Raw genomic sequence first — 23,529 nt, 5'->3', positions numbered from 1 at the left:
AATTGCTTCAGAGTTAGAACAAAAAGGAAGTTCCTGAGGTCTTTAAGGCGAGGAGGTTCCAGCTGCCTGGAAGCTGGTGAATGTTGTCCCAGTTTTCAAGAAGGGCAAGAAGGAGGACCCTGGAAACTACAGGCTGTCAGTCTCACTTCAGGGCCTGGTAAAGTTATGGAGAAGATTATTCTGGGGAGTATGGAAAAACATCTGAAAGATAACACCATCATTGGTTGCAGCCAGCATGGCTTCCTGAGAGGAAAGTCCTGCTTATCAAACCTTATTTCCTTTGTGACATGGTAAGCCACTTAGCTGATCAAGGGAAGTCAACTCATGTAATTTTCTGGATTTCAGTAAAGCTTTCGATACTGCCTCTCATGATATCCTCCTGGACAAAATGTCTAGCCCACAACTGGATAAACACATGTGGTGGATGAACAATTGGCTCATGGGTTGAGCACAGAGGGTAATGATGAATGGGGCAACATCAGACTGGTGACCTGTCACTAGTGGGGTTCCACAGGGCTTCATCTTAGGCCCTGTGCTCTTCAACATCTTCATAAAAGACTTGGATGCAGGTCTGGAAGGGATACTAAGCAAGTCTGCAGATGAAACAAAACCAGGAGGAGCTATTGGCTCTCTTGAAGGCAGAGAGACCTCGACAAGCTACAGGAGTGGGCAGTCTCAACTTTCTCAGCTTGTCTTCATAAGGAAGGTGCTCCAGTCCTTTTATCAACTCCATGGCCCTGCTCAGGACTTGCTCCAACAGTTCCATGTCCTTACATTGGGCGTACCAGAACTGTACACGGTACTGCAGGTGGGGTCTCACAGGGCAGAGTAGAAGGGGAGAATCACCTCCTCCGACCTGGCCACACTCCTTTTGATGCAGCCCGAGATTCGGTTGGCTTTTTGACACACCCTTTTAAAGGCTGGTGGCTGGAACTGGGTTGGTTCAGTAGATGGCACTCTGTCCTTTGGTTTGGCACTTAAACCACCAATAAAGCACCAAAGGAGCATAATTAGTGGATCCGTCACTGGAACTTCACTGTCTCCGGATGGCAGGAGCACAGGCAGGACAGCACTGGGTGGCTCCACCAGCCGCCGTGCCAGCTCCGCGCCCGGCCACGGCCTATCTATTTTCTGTAATTTATTCCGCGTTTGGGTGCCTTTGTGCTCCCCGCGGGCCGGGGCGGTGCCGCCGGGCGGGGCCGGGCAGTGCGGGGCCGGGCGGGGCGGGGCGGGGCGGCTGCGCGGCCCGGGCCGCCCGCACTTATTGCGGGCCGGCGGTGGGGATGCCCCGGCGCTAACGCGGAGTGGGACCCGCGGGCAGCGCACGGCCGCCATGGGGCGGTACTCGGGGAAGACGTGCCGCCTCATCTTTATGCTGGTGCTCACTGTCGGCTTCTTCGTGGCCGAGCTGGTGTCCGGCTACCTGGGCAACTCCATCGCGCTGGTGTCCGACTCCTTCAACATGCTCTCCGACCTCATCTCCCTGTGCGTGGGGCTCTCCACCGGGCGCATCGCCCGCCGCAGCCGCCGCGGTCCCCGCGCCACCTACGGCTACAGCCGCGCCGAGGCAGTGGGAGCGCTCAGCAACGCCGTCTTCCTCACCGCCCTCTGCTTCACCATCCTCGTGGACTCCGTCCTTCGCCTCGCCCGGCCCGAGCCCATCGACGACGCCCAGCTGGTGCTTATCGTCGGCACCCTCGGCCTCGCCGTCAACGTCGTGGGGCTACTCGTCTTCCAGGACTGGGGCGCCTGCTGCTGCCGTCCGCCCGCCCCGCCGTCCGCCGCGCTGCGGGATGCACCCGGCGCCACGCCGGAGGGGGAGGCGGATGAAGCAGGTGCCTTTCGGCTACATCCTCGCCTTCCCCTCGTGTCCCGCACCTCTCCCCATCCCTCCCCCCGCTTCTGCATCCCTCCCCATCGCCTCTCTCCTTCTTGTTTCCCTCGGGACCCGCCGAGCTGTTGGGCTCATCCTCTGGCCCTTTCAGAGCACCAAGGCCACCCATGGGCCCTGGGGGGATTCACTAAGCTCACTCAGCACCCGCTGCCTCTTTCACCTTGTACTTTACACCGGGCTGCTGGGCGTCCCCGTGGGTGGGGGAAGGAGGCGTTGCTCAGGGGGTTGCATAGGATAGGAAATGTTTGCGCTTGGTTCTTTGCTCTTCTTCCTGTCATCTTTGAAATAAATTGGTTTTGAGAAGGTTGATGTTTTTTCTGTTTGTAGAACTTATACACAACACAGCGTTTCTTCTTTGAATGCAGGTGATTCACCAAATGACCAAAAAAGCCCTGAAGAGGGGTCTATGAAGAAAAAAGAGAAAAAGTCTGAAGCCTTGAATATCAGAGGTATGGCATTGGAGTGTACTGTTAATGTTCTATTAACTTAAAACACTCTGATTTCCATTCCAGATTCCTCCCCCTCCCAAAATATCAGTAAGAAAGGAAGCAAAAGTCCAAGACTTTTCTATGTAATTGGACCTGGTTATCTTCAGAAAAAAGGTTTTCATTGTGTGTAACAGTATAGGCAATGGCAAAATAGTGTCATGATCATTTGTCTGTGGGTGTGCTCACATTTTGGTTTTTATTCTTTAGAAAAGCGCAGCTCAACATTTTGGAAACAATATAAACCCTATTGCACTAAGCTGAAGTCTCTAGAAGCCTTACAGGAAGGTAAAGCTATGAGGTAGCTATGAGGCACATCTTTGAGAGTCACTGCTATAATAGTTAAGCAGTTTAAAATGCTTTTGGGCAGAAAACAGAATTTCTTTTACCCAAGGTTAATAATGTTTTGTTGTCAGCACAAGTTCTGAAACTGGTGCTGCAGCAACATGTTTTTCCAGGTCCTTGAACTGTGAACCCATTTCTGGAAGAGTGTGGGACAGGATCAGCCCTCTTGTGTTGTAATTTGTCAGGTCTCTGGGAATCTGTGGAGTGAAACAGTATAGCTACTTCTAGGAATAAATTACCCCCGTGTCACTCCCTGTCTGTGTAGGTGTTTCTATGTATACATGTTTACACACCTACTCTGAGCAGAACCAATTGCAGGTGTCTTTATGAAGTGAGTTTGTCGCCACGGAAAGGGCTGTCAGAAGGCTAAAACAGGGGAGTAGTTTCATCTTTCTTATGGTCATCTGTTGGTGTCTGATATTCCTCCAAGTTTGTGTAAGTTTGGATCCTGTGAATTGCACTTCAAAGATCAACATGGCAGTCAGGCACCTGGGTTTGCTGGGGTATTTTAGTGTGTGTCTGTCTGTCTTTCTGTCTGTCTACCTATCTTTCTAAAGTGGTTTCAGAGCTACTCAAATACGCCTTGCAAGGCAAGATGCTTTGGAAAATCAAACCATATACTAGAGCCACAACACTTGCCTGAATGCCTAGAAATCAGTGTCACTGGATATTATGGCATTATAGTGGTAAAATTATTGGAGCAGGATAAGAAAACTGTCACACTCAGGGATGGAGGAGAGAGGCATAAGAAAACAATTACTTTAGAGAAGCCCTTGCTTACCTGAACCACAGTGCCTAGGTATAATGATCTGAAGGATAAGGAGTTTGGTGTGAGATATTTTAAAATACCTGTCAGCCTTGATTTTTAAAAAGAGAATTTTCTAAGTGCTGCTTTGGTATGTCATTTCTGCAAATTCAATTTCTATTGTCCTTACAAATATTCATTGCTTCTGTAGCCAATGTTTACAGATGTGTGTTTTTAAAATTCTGATTCAAAATCTATGTTTTGCCTTTGAAGTTAGTTACATAGCCTTACTAACTTCATAATCACTTGACAAAAAAAAAAATCTTATGTTGAAGAATTGGAACCTTCCTGAAAAACATGGCTGGCCCAAGTGGACTGGCAGAGGAAAGGCTTCCTTGATTTTAAAAGTGGTAGGAACAAGAATCCATAAATTCTGTCTGAGAGGATTAATTATTTTAGTGTGGAATTATTCCTTTTAGTTCTTTAGCATATACAGAGTAGTTCAGAGTTTTTAACACAAGCTGTTGGAAGCTATGTGTTACCTGTGGTCTTACCATACTGACTTCATTTAGTAAAAATCCATTTTCAGTTCTAGCTTGTAAGAATAGCATTTGGGGTTCTGATAGGGAAATGGGTTTATTTCTGCCTGGGCCCTCATTATGTGATGCATTACCAAGATGCACATATTAATGACATTATTAATCTAAAATACGCATTTTTCCAAAGTCTGTATTCTCAATTTCATCAAAATTCTGACATACTTACTTTTTTCTTAATTCAAAAGACTTTTTGAAACATTTTCCTGTTCTTTATAAGCTGTGCTCTCTAGTTGCCTTGGCAATCGCATCCTGCCTGGCCCTCTTGTTAGTGCAATAGCTGATAGCCCATACTGAATCAGGATTATTTGTAAATGAAAAGGAAACACTGCAACACTGTTAGGAGTAGTAAAACTCTGTGTGAGTCTGCCAAATGGGGCAGAACATGCCTGACTCCAGCAGAAAGAACTGGACTCACTAGAAGCTTGTACTTTCTTATCTGACCCAAGTGATTTGGAGGAACTCCAGAGGTTGTTGCTTAACACAAATCAAAGTGTGTATACAGAACTGCCAAGAAACAGCAGCACGGGCACAGTCCTGGGGCTAATTCAATATGCAGCATCACCAAAGAGTCCAAACTCTTTGCTGTGTTGTTAATGAGTTTTGGGGGCAGCTTTTTATATCTTCTTTAGCCCAGAAGAAGGCATTAAATGGCAGTGTAATGCTTAGAAGTGCATGTCATCAAGATGTTAAAAGAGGATGGTTCATTTTACTCTCTCATGTGCCCTTGATAAAAAGTATTGGCAAAGAAATTGACTTCATAGAGAGAGATGTCCTGAACTAGGCATGGGTTGGAATAAAATCTGAGTCTGAACAGTAAAGACTGACAAAGCTGGAGTGGTTTGAGCAGTGATGGGAAGAAGGAAGTTTATGTAAAGTATTAAAAAGAAGAAAAAGGGACTTCTTGTGTTATTGTACCTTTATAGCAGGAAGACTGCTTTGGTCATTGTAGTTTAAAGGGCAGCTAAATATGTTGCTATAAGAGCCTGTTTTGTGTTTTTACCTTTTGTGCGAAAGTAGTATTTATAGATATAAAAAGCTGTATCCAGCATTCCTTTCAATTTAGAGTAGTCCAAGCACGTACTAAACCATGTGACTGACTCTCAACCCAGATTCTGATTTTTGGCGGGTCTAAGGACTAGCAGTGTTAGTGGAACAAGGTTTAATATGACTGGTAATCAAGCTTGTTCTGAAAATTGGAGTTTGATGGTATGGAGCCATAAGAGTTAGCTTAGATTTCACTTAGGTAATTTTTCAGATTTCAGGAGTGTCATAGAAACTGATGGGGGAGAATAACTGTTACTGAGAGTGGTCTGTGGCTCTCTCAGCTTCTGGAGTAGAACTGATAGATGTAGTCATCAATTTTTAATTGAGATTTAATGTGCCAGGATTTCTTAATAATCTGCAGGCATTTAAGCAAACACATTTTACGTTGCCATGGCATTGCAGTTGCACAGAAATTGCTAGCATACATGTTTAAAAATGCATCCCATTTAAACATCTGTGCTTCAGAGTCAGTATTTCCATTGCCGTGTTTTTCTGAAAGCTGTTACTGAAAACTTTGGTTATGATATTTATGCCTGGAATATTGCATTCTTCATATCAAGTAGAACATGCCTAAAAAGTGCAGGATTACTTCTGCCCTACTCCCTAAAAAACTCAAAGCAAAAACCCCAAAACCACCATACTAATGGAAATTGTGCCATTTGTTTCAGGTGTTCTTTTGCATGTTATGGGAGATGCACTTGGGTCTGTGGTCGTGGTAGTTACTGCTACTATCTTCTATGTACGTCCTCTGACGGATGCTCCGTGTAATTGGCAGTGCTACATTGATCCAAGCTTGACAATAATTATGGTGTTCATCATCTTGTCTTCTGCATTCCCACTTATCAAGGAGACCTCAACTATTTTGTTGCAGATGGTCCCCAAAGGTGTTAATATGCAAGTACTGAGTAAGTCAAATTTGTTGTTGAAATGCTGTTAATTTTAATGATGTATTTCAATGCATATGTTATTTGTGGAATGACATGTTTGGATTATTTACTCATAATAGATCCAAATGCTCAAGAACTGTGAGAAATAGTCACATGCCTGTGTCCTAGCAACATGACTCAAATCTCTTGGGATTAGTTAAAGCATGCATTTTGAGAATGTGGTACTCCAACAATACATCAAAAATACCAGATCTTGAGCTGTTAATGCTTTGCCTGGGCTGTCAGTGAAAGAAACAACTTTGAGTTACAGTATTTCCCAATCCTGTAGTGGCTTCCCCTAAAAGGCTTCCAAAACAGCTTAGAAAGTTGCTTTAAGGTTTGGTTAGTTTTGTAGCTCTCAGGGGCTGTTCACACTGGTTAATTGTTGAGTAGCATCTGGCATTTCTGGAATTCCATCATGCTCAGGACTTAAAGAAATCAGAAGATGTGGAGTCTTGATGGAGAAAGTGGTGCTCTAACACTTCTATGAACAGTTGGTAATTACCTGAGGAAAGGGTGAACCCAAAAGGAAAGGTGGCCTGTTCACATGGTCATCTGGAGGCTGAACTGAAGGCAGCCGGGAGTAAACATGTTCTATCAAGTATATCTCTCCTAAAATGATAGTTTGGACACTGTTGCTTTTGGATGGGATGCCTAATGGGACACAGCTGATAATGAGGTGGTACACCATAGCCTCTAATAACTTTCTCTTATGTCTTCTAGCTGACAGACTAGCTCATGTACCAGGGGTGAGCAGCCTTCATGAGGTACATGTTTGGGAGCTTGCAATCGGGAAGAATATTGCCACTCTTCATATCAAGTGCCAAACCCCTACAGATTACCAAGATGCTGCATATAAAATACGGGAGATTTTCCATGAAACAGGAGTCCATTCTGTGACCATCCAGCCCGAGTATGTTGACCAGAAGACCTCCCAGCTACTGTGCAGCTCGCCCTGCATCTCAAAAGCTTGTGACTCTCAGCTGTGCTGCAGTCAGCGGGAGCCCCCCAGGGCAAAAACTAATGGCTATACAGGGAAAAACAACAGTTGCATTTCTGCAGAGCATAAAGACAATGGTTCAAGTAAAAGTGACTTTGAAATCCCTATTGAAGACCCAGCAGCAGAGGATAGCACAAAAAATTGTGACATTTATGATGACAAGTCGCAGGCGAGCAGTACACGATTTTAGGCAATTCCCTCTACTCTGTGCCATGTTTTCATAGAACAAACATGTCCTGGCTGTTGAGGGGATCATCAGTGGTTGTAGCTGAAGTTGGTGTGACAAAAAGGTTTCTGTGCTTTAACTGTAAACCAAAATACACCTAAACCCCCCATTTTTTCTGAAATAAGGATTAATATTTCCACCAAGGCTGTTGCATTCATATAAGATTTTTCTGATACAGCCTTAACCAGTTCTTCACCAGACTAGGGGCGAATTCCTGTTCTTAGAGTCGATGGGGTGTATTGCTCACTATCTGCACTGATGTTTGCAGTTCATGGCCACAAGCACTGGGAATGAAACTCCGGTGTTTCCTGCTGAAGCAAGCTGTTTCTTGAAAGCCCTGTGGCCTGTTAATGATTGTACTGGGCTATAGTACTGTATATTTATGAAGGACTTGAGTAGAGATGCTTTACTGATCTTAAACCCCATTTTTGCATGGGCAGTTCTTGTTCAATAGTAACACTTGTGCTTCTGGCCAGTTGTCTTTGTGAATGAAATTAGGAGTATCTAAGGGGAAGCACTCAGGAATTTTGACTTGCATTGTTTTCTTGATTGACTCCTGTATTTAGAGACAGAGCAGAAGCTGGTCTTGCTTCTCTAATAGTAATACTGGAGTCCCAATTTAATCACAGATGAGTGTGGTTAGGAATAGACTGCTAGTCATGAAAGCAAATAAATACCTGCTAATGTTGTCTGTACTGATTCTAGCAAATGGGAAAGCAGGCAGTCATCCAACTAACTTTTATCTTGTTCACTGTTGTGATTGTGCAACTCAGTCTTTTTAAATATCATTTTCCTTCTCCTGACAACAGAAATTCTAAGAGCCATGGTCTTATTTTATCATTGTGTGGGATGATTGAATTGCCTTTAACTCTGAGTGTCTGTCATTATTCATGCTGATTAAATAAGCGAATGTGTTTATTATGAAAAGTTAAAATTCTGCAATTCTATTATTAAGACATAATTTAATATTTTATTAATTATGGAAGTACCTTTAAGTCTTATATGCAGTATTATCACTTAGAGGAAGCTTTAAAAAAATTAAACCAGGGAATTTTTGCTGGTTCAGTCTTAATTATTTCTAAATATCTGGTTTTAATAGTTCTGAGCTCTCCTCTCTGCCCTGCCTCTCCTCCTCCTGCCCAAAGGTGTATCTCAATGTGCATTTAGTGAAGCAGTTCATTCTCTTCTTGGTGCTTGCCCTTTTCTGAAGGCTTGCGGGGATGGTCTAAGGAAAACAAGGTGACATGGTCTGTCACCATTACTGGATTTAGGTCAGGTGTGCTCCCCATGTTTCTGGGAGATGAGATCCACTATCTAATCCACATTGAGTGTAGTGCTTAGCCTCACTGGCCATGCAGATCAGATCCAGAAGCTTTCAAATACACTTTGTTTCAAAAGCAGCCTTTCAGTGGTCTGTGTGGCCTGGACAGGCTGTTTTATCCATTTATTCACGGGGACACCTTTATAAAATAGTGCTCTCTTTACCTCATGACACCTTAGCAGAAAAAACAAATTCATTTCCTGCCTGGTCTGGGAAAATACCAGGAACTCCTTGTAAGATTGGCTTAAAAACAACCAACTCCACATTAATAAAGATGATTGCATTAATTGAATGAATATTAAAACACACAGCAGGGTATTTTGCTGCTCGGAAAATAGTGTTTACTGAAGCAGTGATTGCAGTCTAAATAGCACATTTCTAGATTTGTAGTTACCCCTTTTGAACAGATTCTTGAGTGAACTAATGTTTTATAGCCTTTCATTGTAGATTTTTATTATATAAATTAACGTATTTGTTAATATAATTAAAAGCCTGATCCTCTGGCCTATTTGTTTCAGTTGGCAGCAGCAGGATCCTGCTTGGCAGTTATTGCACGAATTAATGTAAATCAGAAAACATTGTAAAACTTGCTCTGTCTTTTAAAAGTGTGTGGTGTAAAGACAACTCTTCTATTCTTTTTTCTTTTCTTATTTTCATCTATGATGAAGTTTAAATGTTGAGGTTTAGATGTAAATAACAAATGTGTTTATAGGGCTTTTGAGAACTGGAATGGAAAGCTCCCAAAATACCAACAAAGTCTATGGGAGAACTTGCTTCCCAGATATCCTCTAAAACAAGCACCCTTTCATAATTATGCATTTGTGTCTTTAATCAGGTAATTTAAAAAAATATGTATATATACATTTTATTAAATGTTTGAAAGCTGGAATGGCAATATTTACTCTGGGATTAAAAAAATCTTATCTGTGTGATGTTGGAGCATTTCATAAAGTGGACTATCTTTATTCTTCCAGTGTTTGTTAAAACCATGGTTATGTATTTTCTAAACTTTTGAAACTGTTGTAAACTGAAAATACAATGAAGTAACATTTTGAAGCTCTTTTTTTTTTCCTTGTCTGGTTGAATGTGCTGTAATTATTGCCTGTGAATAAATGGGAAAGCACCAGGGATTATACAAATCTTCAGGTCTAGAAAACAAGCAGATTTTAAATTTGCTTTATTACTTAAGAAGCAAAGCCAGCAGAGCTATATTATTTATGAGATGAACCTCGCAGGTTTTTTTGAGTGTAAGGACTTTCAGGGTATTCAGATAAAGTTTCTGACCAGCATCTTTGCCTTCATTTAAGTCACACAACAAAATATTTTCTTCTCTGTTTTAAGTGTGTCACAGTTAGGCTGTACTGGGGGGCCCCTCTCTAATTCTGTAGGAGACTTCATTCCAATCAATGTGTATATTATATTGGCATATTTCCCTTCAGTTCTTGGCATATCTCTTCTAATTCTCTTGAAGTAGGCTTCACTTATTTTGAAATGCAGAATATTTCAGTATTTGTCCTTATTATGGGCACTTGTTTCAAATTGTTTTGTAGTCTATTGCACTGTCATAAAATCTCTGTTCTGGCCTCCTTAACTTACTTGCTTTGTTTATCTTCCTGATGATTGCAGGTTAATTGTGCTACTCTCCTCTCCAAGTACTGCCATATGATTGTCTCCTTCTGGCATCTGGGTTCTCCTGTAATGATTGTCTGTTTCTGTCCATCACTGCCTGTAGCAAAGGAAACCTGCTTTATGTCTGACTTTCAGCTGGTTGTCCAGCTAATGTGGCACTCTGGTCCATAACCAGTCAGTTCATTGTATGACAATGAAACATCTGCTAGCATTGCCAGATTGTTCTGGAGTAAAAGTGAAATCTGAAATAAGTTAACATGACATTGAATGCAAAAGCAATTTACAGGCCTTCATCAGTTGTGTGCCTTTTCCTGAAGTGAGTCAATTCTTTGTCACCTTTTCATATGTGCCAAAAGTGCCAATTCGATTGTCAATTTTTCCTTCTTTTGTAACTCTCCAAATGCAGGTCTTACATTTGCTCTTCAGTGTAAAGAAAAATAACTGCTGCTATTTGTAGGAGTATTGCTTTTCTTTTGTCAATTTTTAGTTGACTTCATTTTCCTTATGTTCTTTACCGTACTCATAGTGCAATTGTGGTTTTTTCCTCTTACTGTTTTTCTTATTTTTTATTTCCTCAATAAAAGCAGGATGGTTTTGCTAGCTTTCTGGTCATGGTGATGTACCCATAATACAGTTTAGAAATACCTCTTTTTATGCACTGGTTTAATTTCTGCACTCCATTCTATTAAAATTCACCCCCTTTCTGGTTCTACAACGTGGCACACCTTACCATTGCAAATCACTTTTTGACCTTCTTTAGTTTTTCCTATTTTTCCCTCTCCCTGTTCTAAGATTTAATGTCCTGAATACTCCCTTTTATTCTGAACTTTCAAGGGAATATGCCAACACTGAATTTTCCCCAAAGTGAAATTCACCACTCGAGGTCTATGCATGGCTTGATGTGAGCTACTCCAAGGACTATTTTGTGTCCTATGGTCTGTGTAAAAGTGTTGTCTAAGTAATCATCCTGATACATGAACTTATGTATTGATATACTTAAATGCTTTATAAAAACTCTACCTAAATCAACTTTCTAAAAGAGTTGGTTTCTAAGCCTGGGAAGGTATAATAAAATCAGATGCCTTCATTTGTCATTCTTTAACATCTTGGGGAAAAGTGTGGATCACTAATTAGGAAATAGGTGAAAGATCATTCAAAAGCAATGAGCATTCCTGTAAGTTCTACTTATTCTGCTGTACAGTGGAAGCACTTTCTATGTTAAATACTTTATTTGAACAGTGATACCTTGATGTGAGGATGTCACTGTTAAGATTGTTACATTTATGGAGCTGTGTTGCTTAAAAGTTTCCTACAGTTTTTCTGTTCATTATGTGATTTAATGTGTCAATATGCAATTTCCATGATTGCTGAATCAATGAATTGTAAATCTCACTATGGTTTTATTAACCATTAGTGAAAAATTAAAGTTTTATGTACAGCTATATTTTTTCAAAATGAAGTTTGAATGTCTTGTAAATAAAGTGTATTTTTAAGTAAGCCTTTTGTTCTGATTTGATGTATGTTAGCAATAGGGCACTTGTTTGGATAATTTTAAGACCTTTGTATAAATGAAGTTTGTTCTCAACATGTGAGCTTGTTGATGCAAATTTCTCATGTATTTAGAAGAAATGGGAACCAACTCTCAAAAACTTTTCTCCTACAAGTGGCCTCCCATTTCCTAATCTGGAAGTAAATTTAGAGTCCATAACCCTAAGGAAGCAGACAAGGGTCTTGGCTGCACCCTGATGGGCTCTTTGCAGATGCACGGGCTGTCTTCCTATCTGGCACTGCTAGGCTGGGCCTGATCCTTTGATGTTCTTAGCATCAACATCAAGTATCTGCTACCTGGGTTGTGTCCAATCCTCCAATTATTCATGCACCTACCTATTTTGTTAATAATAATCAATAAAGAGGCAGTGGAAGTTGTGCTTGTTTTCTGTTTGCTTGTTTGGTTTGGTTTGGTGTTTTGTTTTTTTTTTTTTTTTTTAATTCTTTGAGTCTGCCGAAACTGCAGATACTGCATAAATGCTCCATAAGAAATGCAGTTTGGTTTGGGCTGATATATTGCTCATGGTTATGTGCTTGGTTGATGTTACTAAACTTATCACTGATGGACGACTAGTGATTTGGAAGACAGAAATGAAAAATTTGTAAAGCAATTCCTGAGAAAATTAAAATAAGCCATGAAATTATGGGGTTGGAATGGACCTCAAAGATCATCTAGTCCCAACTCCCCCTGCCATGTATAGGGACACTTTTCACTAGAACACATTGCTCAAGACCTTATCCAACCTGGTTTTAAACACTACCACAGTTAGAGCATGCACAACCTCCCAAGGCAACCAGTTCCAATATGCAACCACGTCCACAGTAAAAAATTTCTTCCTAATATCTAACCTAAATTTTCCCTCTCTCAATATGTACCCCTTACTCCTTGTCCTATCATTTCCTGATGAAGAGTCCCTCTCCAGCTTCCCTGTAATCCCTGCTTCAGTTACTGGAAGGTTGCTATGAGGTCTCCACTCAACTTCCCCTTCCCAGGCTGAACAGTCTCAACTTTCTCAGCTTGTTTTCATAGGGGAGGTGCTCAAGTCCTCTTACCAACTTTCATGGCTCTGCTCAGGACTTGCTCCAACAGTTCCATATCCTTCTTATATTAGGGGCACCAGGATTGTACACAGTACTGCAGGTGAGGTCTTACAAGAGCAGAAGAGAGGGGGAGAATCACCTCCATTGACCTTCTGGCCACACTACTTTTGATGCAGCCCAGGATCCTGTTGGCTTTCTGGGCTGTGAGTGCACATTGCCAGCTCATGTTGAGTTTTTCATCAGTCATTATCCCCTAGCCTTTCTCTACAGCACTGCTCTGAATCATTTCTCCGCCTGTAGGTGTGTCTGGACTTACTGTGACACAGATGTAGGACCTTGCACTTGGCTTTGTTGAACTTCATGAGGTTTGCATCAGTCCAGCTATCAAGCCTGTCAAGGTCCTCTGGATGGCATCCATTCCCTCCAGTGTGTTGACTGCATCTCACAGCTTGGTGTCATTAGCTGAGGGTGTACTTGATCCCAGTGTCCATTTAACAAAGATGTTGAATAGTATCAGCCCCAGTACTGATCCCTGAGGGACACCACTCCTCACTGGTCTCCCAGTGGACAATGAGCCGTTGACCACAATCCTTTGTGTGCATCTATCCAGGCAGTTCTTTCCACTGAGTAGCTGATCCATCAAGTCAATGTCTCTTCAATCTGGAAACAAGGTGTTTGTGGGGGACAGTGCCAAACACTTTGTATAAGCCCAGGTAGACAATGTCAGTTGCTCTGCCCCTATTCACTGATGCTGTAGCCCTGTCACAGAAGGTGATCAAATTTGTCAAGCATGATTTCTGCTTTGTAAAGCGATGCTGTCTCTTACCAATCACTTCTTTCTTTTCCATGTACCTTAGCATAATTTCCAGGAGAATGTGCTCCAAGATTGTGCCTGGCACAGAAGGTAAAATGACTGGTCTGTAGCTCCCCATGTCTTCCACGTACCCATTTTTCAATATATTTCGCTTTTTCCAGTTATCAGGGACTTCACCTGACTGCCATGGTTTTTCAAAAATGGTGGATATTGGCTTAGCAACCTTTTCTGCCAGCTCCCTCAGGACCCACAGATGAATCTCATGAGGTCCCTTGAACTTGTGCACATTCAGGTTCCTTAGATGGTCTTGACATCCTAATCCTCTCCTATGATGGGCTTGGGGGTTTTCATTCTTCCGCTCCATGCGTTTGCCTTTCTTGACTTGGGTGAAGTGTCCAGAGCACTTGCCATTGAAGATGTCAGTGAGAACCTCAGCCTTCTCTTTGTTCAGGTTAGCCAGGTTTCCCATTTCCTCCCAGACAGGGAAGATAAGCTGAAGAGGTAAAAAAATTTGCGAACAGAAAATGAATGTTAAAGGTAAAGGTTTAATCTATCCGTTATTGGTTGGCCATGAAAATAATGGAGGCAACGCTGCCCAAGTGATCCTGACATTGCTTTTCATAGATGTAAGATTGTTCTGATCCATAAATGTTGAAACCCTCACCATTTTAGGACATGAATAACAAGGGCTGATAGATTTGGCGTGTGTAGTTTTAAACCTGACATCTAATGAACAATTTCCCTGCTACACAAACTGATGTACACTTGAAATTCAAGGACTTCTCTACACAGAGGCCCTAAGTTTGTATCTGGGTTCTTCTGGAGCAGAAGGCATTTTCCATATTGGAGGGCTGCTACTGTTCTGGTACTTACTTACCCTCCAAGAAGCCATAAGAATGAGTTTGGACAGGATGTGATATGTTGTACTGTTCAAAAACAGATTTCAAAAAAAAAACCAACCAAACCAAACCCACAATCTATAGACTACTTATGCACCCAATATCTGTGTATGCAAAATGCTAATGCATCCAAGTTATAATTATTTGCAATTACAGTTTTCTGGTTTACTAAACATGAGATTTTAAACCCACACCTTTCTATACGAAGGTTGTACTATGGATTTCCCACAAATGGGTGCATGTCTATCTGCTGGAATGTGCTGAGTGCTTTCTGATTCAGTGGAGATCCTATTCTTATGAAAAGTATAGCCAAAAGTGGGAAATTAACAATGATCACAGATGGAGGATGAAGGGCCAGTTAAATTCCCTGGCAAATTTAGAACATAGTTGGGGTGAAGTTAGCAAATGGTCCAGTTAGGGAAAGGCGGAGGTTGAGTCAAATTGAGAGTAGGAGATGTGCAATGAAATGACAAGGGAAGTTATTGAGATATTCAGCAGGGATGAGTAAGCCTCTGCCTCTTCAGGGACACAAGCTTTGCCCTCTGATGCAAGTATGGAATTTATTGTTAAATCCTACTCATATTTTACAGGCAGAGAGTTATTTTCCTGTGAAATTGTAGCTGCAAAGGCATAAATGCAATGCTTACCATCAGCTTTCTACAGAAGTCACTAGAGTAGCCCTGTAGGTTTGTAGGTTGAACTTGTCTCTGCCTAAAGTGACATGGGCTGTCTGATGAAAGAAGCACGTATCTTGGTCACTACAGATAACAGGCATTTGAATAAGCATGATTTGTTATCAACTACTTGTGCATTAGTAAATTAATTGTACCTGGGAGCACTTCCAGGCACATAGACAAGCCGGCAGGACAAGCTTTCATCTATGCTAGTGAAAATGCTGTCCACTTCAGAAGAGGGTGGCTTTGTGCTGATGGCCTGCTGAGATTAGGTCCTTGACTCTGAACTGTGCCCAGGAATGGCTGGGAGAGCAGTAATTGCCATGGGCCTCGAAATGCTTGAACACCTCACTAATACAGGTGATCATGGTTCATCCCCAGCTGTGGTTTAATTTGCCAGTATTGATGAGGCCCTTGATCCCTGAGCTTCTGCTCTGTTTTGAAAGGTAGCAGTAGCTACAGATGGAAAAGGAAACAAAACTGGTGGTGGTTTCTTGGGGTCTAGGGTTGAAAGGTTTTCTGGTTTTCCCCAGCTACACTGTTCTGCATCAGTGCAGAGGGCGAGCTGGGAGGGGAAAGGCTCCCTGGATCAGCATTGCAGCCAGAAGATAACCCTATTATCAGAGCTGCTTGCATGGCTCTGGAAACAAAAGGTGCAAGACAAGTGACACATTTGATATGGTGTTGCACTTTGCCTTACCTTCTTCAAGTCCTAGTAAATGTTTTTTTTTTCAGCGTTCAACCATGTTTAGCAAAGTGTTTTTAACCATATATTGTTGACCACCCTGCGGTGAGGATATGGAAACAGTAAGAGGCTTCAAGGTAAGTATGGCAAAATAACCTGGCAATGACCTTATACAAGTAATTGACATGACATAGTAGGTCCACAGCCTAGTGTACAGATAGTTTTGTAAGTAAAGGATTGCATAATTCAAGAGGTAGAATTTTTTCAATACGTACCTTAAAAATCAATCATGTAAAAAGCATCAGATGTGGATGAGCCAACATCCCAAGTTTTAAATCAGGCAGTACAACTGGCAGTGGGAAATCAGCACAGTGAATGCCATGATATCTTGCAGAGCATCACTTGCTTTGTTTAGCTATTTCTTTTCGGAGTTGCCATATGATGTAGGGATGGTAGCCTTTCTATATATCCCAATTTGCCATGCCCAAATTGTTCACAGAAAGTATTTTCTTGTGGTTCGGCTTAAAGCACCCAACAGTGTGCAGGGTCTACTGTGTGACAAAATACACACCAGCAGCACAATACCTGCGGCTGTTGTGATGGTTGGTGCACATTTCAAACTATTGCACCCTTTAAACGATTGCACCCAAATGATTTTGGGAACATGGTCATCTGGGGAGCACCTTTCTATTCATCAGCATCTCTGGTGTGTAATTTCTAACAGTGTAAGTGGGTGTTCATTTTTCCCTAAGTTGTCTGGGTGTAGCTTGATAGCTTATACCAGTGGGAGATAACCACAGATCCACAGCCTTTGTGTGGTGCTCAAAGGAGCTGCTCCCCAGCCCTCACTGAGGAGAAAGAGGGTCCTACTTCTCCTCCAGAGCCACAACAGTTCTAGGAGAGAAGACCTGTAGTGCAGCATCTGCTCCATACTTCTGTGCCTGTGCCATGGCAAGGGGCCATCATGTATCCCCCAGGACAAGCAGCTTCAAGTGTTGACAGGGAAGGATTAGCTGGACTTTCAGATAGGGAAGAGTGGGAATCTGTGCAGCTCCCTCAGTGGCCCCCACAAACCCTGTTCTCTGAGTGCCAGCTATGCTTTCCAATAAACTTTCTGAGTCGATCTAGAAGTGGGCAGTGGTGTATGAATCTTCATTCTGTCTCCTACTGCTGATGCTTTTTACTTGGAGGGAAGGGACTTACTTGGAAATGTGTTGAGACTTTTTTACAATTTCCCTTGATTCCCATTGTCTCCACATGTGAGCTTTTTCATTTGTCTGCAGTAACTCATATTTACCTCTGCCTTTAGTATCCAAAATATGAAATATGATCTTAACCAATCAGCTCCTTACACTCACAGTGACAGCCAGTCCAACTTCTCTTGAAAGTAACACTGGCTCAGCTTTTATGCTAATATGCTGATGCTGTATGTCTGCACTGAAAAGAAGGAAGAAAGCAAAATCAGAGACCCCAAGTTTCTCCTAAGGGCTATGAAGTTCTACAAATGATGAAATGGATTATGCTTCCTCGTGGTTGTAAGGCAAGGAACTGCTCCTCCAAGAAGTAAATTGATATATTTGGGTTAGTGGTTGGGCTAACATAAAGGCTTTCCAAAAACCTGCATTCAGCGGACTGACCATCACTGTCCTTGTGCTTCTTTGCCAGCCAAAGAAGGAAGTTATTTGGCTCCTGATGAAGAAACACAAAAGCAAACTATCTGCTGGTGGAAGGAAGTGCTAGTGTGTTGGCTAGAGGGAAGATCTGACTGCTTTCACCTGCTGTAAATTTGTCCCTGTTCTCTGCTATCCTCCACGTGGCAGGGAACAGGGCTACTAGCACAGCAAGGTGGGGTTACACAGTGATTCAGTGGTCACCTTAAGGGGATGAAAATTTATTTTTCTGGCTACAATGCGGAACTCCAGGGGCCAAGGAGCAGTAAGGCAATGACCCACCCTCCTGCTGGTAGTGGTGTTTGTTCCTGTACATGTATATATTTTTTTCTGGCAGAAGTCAAAGACTTCTGATTATTTTATATTTGCAAGCCCCAACTAAAACTGATGTTAAGTTTCCTTCTGAAAGACAAATACTGTCTCTCCTAAGCACTTTGTGTCCTGGCCAAAGAATAGTCATGTGAGGCTGCAGCAATGGGAGACTGAGGGGAACAAAGAGAAGCCTGGCTCACAGAGGTCTTTCAATGTAGTTGTTCACTTGGCCAAAGAGTTCGGCAGCGTGCCTGTGCCTTCTTTGAATCCAGCGTCTCTGCACAGCCCCATGCCTGCACTGCGTGGGCAAGGGTAACCTTCTTTGTATGGAACACACACACAGACACACAGACAGACACAGACACAGACACACACACAAAGCAAAAACATTCTGGGCAATTGTGGCCTCAGGTCAAGGATCCATAAGGAAGAGAGGTATGGAGTTTCTTGTTGCTTCCACAGCAAGTGCCAGCAGCTGCAGGTCTGGTGAAGTGGAGAAATGTCTCATACTTAATGCACATATACATATATGCATGTGTTTAATTTTACATGCACTCATGTGCATACACACATACATATGATACTGGTCACATATGACCATACTTACTGCAACAAATGCAAGTTTTTCTTTAGTCACAGTGCCACACTGCTCACTGGGTATCCCCAATATCTTCTATCCGGTATATCCTTCCTGCTTATCACTTTGAAATTGGACCAATTCAGTATGTCTGGATTGCAGAGTTGCCCTTTAAATGGCTGTGTGTCTGCCTGGCAGAAACTGCCAGCATCTAGTGTCAGGGTTTCGTGTGTATTGGTTATATTTTCTGTACCATTGCTGAGGAGTGTTGTGTGAATCCCAGCAGTGTAAGGCAGTTTTTTTCTAGGTACTGAAGCTGTGTGAAGGGCAGAGGCATGATAAGTGGACTTCCATTGTCTTGGGGTTCACGCTGATTTTCCCTGCTGTGGCTGATCCAGATAGAGAGGAGCATGATGCCAGACTTTAAAAGTAAGCTAGATGTTCACAGGAAGAAAAGAAGAGGGCATAGGTGGCCAAATACAGCCAATCTCCTTGCAAAAGTCCTCTTACTTCTTTGTTCAATGGGTAGTTGCTATTGCAACATGTTTTTTGGCTGGCAACAACAGGCAAAATCCAACAGCCCTTATCACTTCTCCTCAAGCGTGCTGGGTTCTGCTCCACCCTGACTCTATCTGGCTCCTCCAATCCCTTTGATTATTTTCCTTCTGCTTGTTTTTCTCAGATACATTTTCCCTTGGCACCCAGCACTCTCCTGATCTCCTTTCTTCCTTGTCTATCTGTTCAGGGTTGCCATCTCTCCCTCACCAGCACTGCAGGCCACCTTGCTCTTTCTGTCTTTCTGCTTGTAGTCCTCCTTAGTTTCATCACAGAAAAAGTCACACAGGGAATTATTCAGAGTGACCAAGTCTTGGTCTCAAAAGAACAGCCAACTTGAAAACTACTACCAGTTGAAAACCACTACTTGATCTTTACAGAACTGCTGTTGAACTTTATATTTAGACCTGGAGATTGACTATACACTGCTGGCGAATTTTCTCTTTTTTATTGAAAACTGTCAAGTGATGTGTTAAAGGTTAGCAATTTTGAAGATGTGAAAACTCAGCTTAGTTGCTGTGGCTAAACTGAAGTGTTTCTTCACACTACTACTACTGCTACTGCTACTGCTACTGCTACTAACAACAGGAAAAGGAAAGACTATGGTGACTAGTTTCAAGCAATTTAGAGAGGAGTACCAATACAAAAATACCCTGCAATATTACTGCTTAAGGAAATACTTGTGAACTCTCAGAGCTTCTGTGTGAAACTATGTAAAATAATGGGTATGGGAAGCATTTAGCCAGACCTCTTCTTGAGGGTCACACAGTGACTGCAAGACTAAGCTCCCTCCAACTGCTGAGTGCTCTCCCTTTGGTAAAGACCATAGATAACCTCAAGATCCTGAGGTCCTGCCCATCCACAGCATTGACAAACCATCCCCTTATTAAACCTGTTTTTTTAGTTATTTGAGACCAGGCTGGCTAGACTGCAACCAGATGGGTCTGCCACAAGGCTTACCTGTGCTTAGGCTATGCCTTTCTGCCTTTTCCACTTTGGTCTGTTGCCTCCCAACAGCAATGCTTATCAAAACACAGAGCACCTTCTGATGCTTGATTTTTCTCAAGACAATGAGAATATTTTAGGGCACTTGAGATGAGCACAAAGCCAAGAAAGATGTACCTGCATGTTTCTGTTGTTCCTGGTTTATTTTTTGAGGCAGGGAAGAAAAGAGGGTGTTTTGAGTTCAGTTACAATACGTGCTCTTTACTCAGCACTGTGTGCTTTAGTATAAACCTCCTGACCCTTCAGAAACTGGCGCTGTCATGATAACAAACAGATATTATGAATTAATGCCCATAATAACCTTTCATATGGTAAAAGATTTCCAGGGTTTACAGCTTTGAACCTGTTATCCTCCTCCTGATAAATGCAACTGTATTTACAGAAGTGATTACAAGGGTACTTCTCTTGAGATAGGCAACTTTTCTTGTACAAATGATTAAACAATTCTGACTAATTTGACTGCCGTTATTCATTTAAAGGAAAGAAGTCTAACAGATTTTGAGCAAAGATTCCAGGCACTTTACCGTTTAATCTGATTAATTAAAAATGAATTTCAGATGATTTGAAAGACTTGTGATTCTACCTCCACTGAGACATAGGCGTTGCAAGACCTGGGGAACTGAAACTCATGAACCTCCGCTGTGACACCCATCACTGTTGTTTGTTTTTTCTGGCTAAACTAATGTCTCTGCCCTCTCCATTTTTTCCTTTTAATCCCCCCCCCCTCCATTGGGCTTTCAGTGATAAGGCTATGTTAGTAAGGTTGAATTGTGTTTGCCCAGCTGGGCATTGTAAAGAAACTCTCTGAAGCCTTGTTTGACCACATACTAAGGGGTAAATGCTTAAAAATGTTAATCTATATAGAAATACCCTAAAGTTTATTTCTCTAAATATTACTAATTATTCCTTTATTAGGAGAGCACCTGAGAACAAAGGTCAGACTACTGTTTCACCAGATGTATTAGAAACATAAAATGAGTGGCACTTCTGAGCCTAGAGAGTTTAAAATATAGGCCAAATTCTCAAACTTCTGGTTGATTTTGGGGATTTTTTGATGTGACTTTTGCTCTTAGTGGTGTTTGGTATGAGTAGCCAGCCAAGCTATAGTGAAAGGGGTGTCAGGAGCATATGTCACTGTTGTTTCTTTGTTGCTTTGTCTTGACTTCAGATTTAGTGATGTTGAGTTGTTAGGAGTTATTACAGCAGGATTTATGCACATAGATCTATTTAAATCAGTGAACTCATTGATTTCAGTGGTTCTATAAATAGCTTGGGCTTAGTAAAGAGTCTAAGAAGTTAATGAGTCTATTCTTCAGCTCTGAAAGGAGTGCTCAGACTGGCTCCCAGTTCTTGTATCTGTGTCAAGTTTGTGCTTTACCTGTGAATTCAAAAAAGAAGTTATTTGGTTCCTGGTCACAGGCCTGTGGCAGTCAATGGTCAATACCCTTTTGTAGTTCTTGGTTGGCCATACAATTAAACTAATGTTTTTCAAGAAATATTTCATGAAGTCCTATGTGAAAAGGAACAACCCTTACTTTTATGGAAATCATGCTGAATTGGAGTTGTCTGGAAGCACAGCTATATACTACCATGAATTTTATTATCTGTCTGAAACAGTTCCCTTGTTTCTTATCTGCTTACCACCTCGTGTAGCCAGAAATCTGCTTTGTGTATGATATGCATAGAACAACCTAAGCATTTGTTTTTAACCTTGTAGTTTACTTAATGAGGAAGTAATGAACTACTTAGCCTGCTTTTTGAAAGCATGCACCTCTCTTTTGTGATGCCCAGGGACCTTCTGGGTCAGACTCTGGGTTTTGGAGTGCACAGTCAGGTCTGGGAATTCCAGAGCTGCTGCTGGAAGTTTCTATCAGGCCTTGAGCTCTCAAGTCATAAAATGGGTTTCAGTAGGACTGCAGAAACTACCAAGAGTGCAACTGTACCAAAGCTGGAGAGCTTCTTCAAACGTGAAGTGAAAGAAAAGCCTTAAAAAAAGGAGTATGGCAATTATCTGAGTGCTTGTTTCTCTGCTTTAGTGTAATTTGTTGAAGATGAACCTGTCAAGACAAGTGGCAGCTTAGTCCTTGTGTCAGAGTAGTGCTGGGAAAGTATTTTGTGAAGTATTTAGGGTTTCTAAACAATGAAAATCTTTGCTACTCCTCTTTGCTAGCACAGAAAGACTGGTGCAGAGAGTACTGCTGCAGGAAGTCAGCAGCATCCTTCTTGTGTGGGTCAACTTGACCAACACAAGGACAGGCTGTGATCTGGAAAGCTGAATTTCTTCACAAGAGAGATTTTGGGAGATGGCAAGAAATTACAGACTGCTGGCATTTGACAGCTCCTGTTTGACTTGCTTGCCTGATCAGAAGCTGTTCAGTGATGAGAGAATTGTACATTTGCATGATACTTAGAAAGCATGACCCTGATGAGCTGCTCTACACAGTTTCAGTCAGACACTTGCACCTCAGAATGAAATAAGGTAACAATGTAAACTGAATCGCACTTTAGTTTTTATTAAACAGAATGAGTTATGGTATCATTGTCTTTTTAGTGACATCTTTGGTTGCACATACATCTGTCTGGGCCGGATGCAATTAAGCAGGGTCCAACTCGGTCCTTGCTCTAGGGACATTAAAAGCAGCCTGCTACACTTCGGGTTTATCCCTGAAGAATGGAAGGCGACTGTGTTCTCTTGTCTCCATCCCCCATCTATACACAAATTCTCCCAGGGGAAGGTGAGATATCAGTAAAACAGAGAAATTATATGGAAATTCATACTAAATGTTGGGAAGATTGAGGCCTGAGTCAGACTTCTTCACCTTTAGATGTGAATATAATCTCCAGAGCCATGATGTAAGAACCTGGCTCTGTGTTGCTTTCTTTATCTTGATATAAGCCAGAGATGCAAGCCTGATACTTCTACTGAGTTAAATCTTTCACTTGCTCTTGCTTTATATTATCGTTGCAAATGAAATTAATCCTGTTTTGTGCTGGAATAATCAGGGGAGAGCCTGTTCTGTTGCATCTTGACTTCTCAGTAAGAAGTCTAATCTTAAGAGCAATAGATTTAAAATCCTAGTGAGCTTACTAGGCACTGGATCACGGTCAAAGTTAAGTATATGATGACTTGTGGACTTTTGGTATCAACAAAGAGTTTGTTCTTGAGTTAGTAATAACTAGTAATAATGATTCATAGAAGAGAAAGAAAGTGGTGGTCAAAGGTGAGATGATTCATGTTGCCAATGAAGCTCCATTTTGCTACTGCTCCATGCCTTCCTAAACTGAAAGAAATAATGATTTCTGTGAAGCAGCTATGAGAATGGCTTCAGGATAATCTACATTTTAAAACTGTCAGAGTTTTCACACAAAAGTATCCTGCACTTGTTTAAAACCAGCATTTTCTCTCCTTATTGCCAGTCCTAAATATACTTGTGGTTCTCTATGCTTATACATTAACTGCACACAAACTGAGGCTGGTAATGTTATAGTGTTGACTACCACTGTTGTTTCTCCAGCACTGCACAGGAGGAGAAGA

The 23,529-nt window shown here is 41.9% G+C and overlaps 1 protein-coding gene across 1 annotated transcript; it reads left to right on the top strand.

Moving 5' to 3' along the window:
• The first annotated feature begins 1,260 nt into the window (after positions 1-1,260).
• Positions 1,261-11,743, top strand: SLC30A10 (solute carrier family 30 member 10). Its single transcript, XM_071578961.1, has 4 exons — positions 1,261-1,835; positions 2,260-2,343; positions 5,781-6,017; positions 6,762-11,743. The coding sequence occupies exons 1-4, from the start codon at positions 1,334-1,336 to the stop codon at positions 7,226-7,228; spliced, it is 1,290 nt and encodes a 429-aa protein (XP_071435062.1). The 5' UTR covers positions 1,261-1,333; the 3' UTR covers positions 7,229-11,743.
• Positions 11,744-23,529: the final 11,786 nt, after the last annotated feature.

The sequence above is a fragment of the Pithys albifrons genome, chromosome 2 (assembly GCF_047495875.1).
Source record: "Pithys albifrons albifrons isolate INPA30051 chromosome 2, PitAlb_v1, whole genome shotgun sequence".
Taxonomy (NCBI): Eukaryota; Metazoa; Chordata; class Aves; order Passeriformes; family Thamnophilidae; genus Pithys; species Pithys albifrons.
This window is presented reverse-complemented; position numbering and strand designations above follow the sequence as displayed.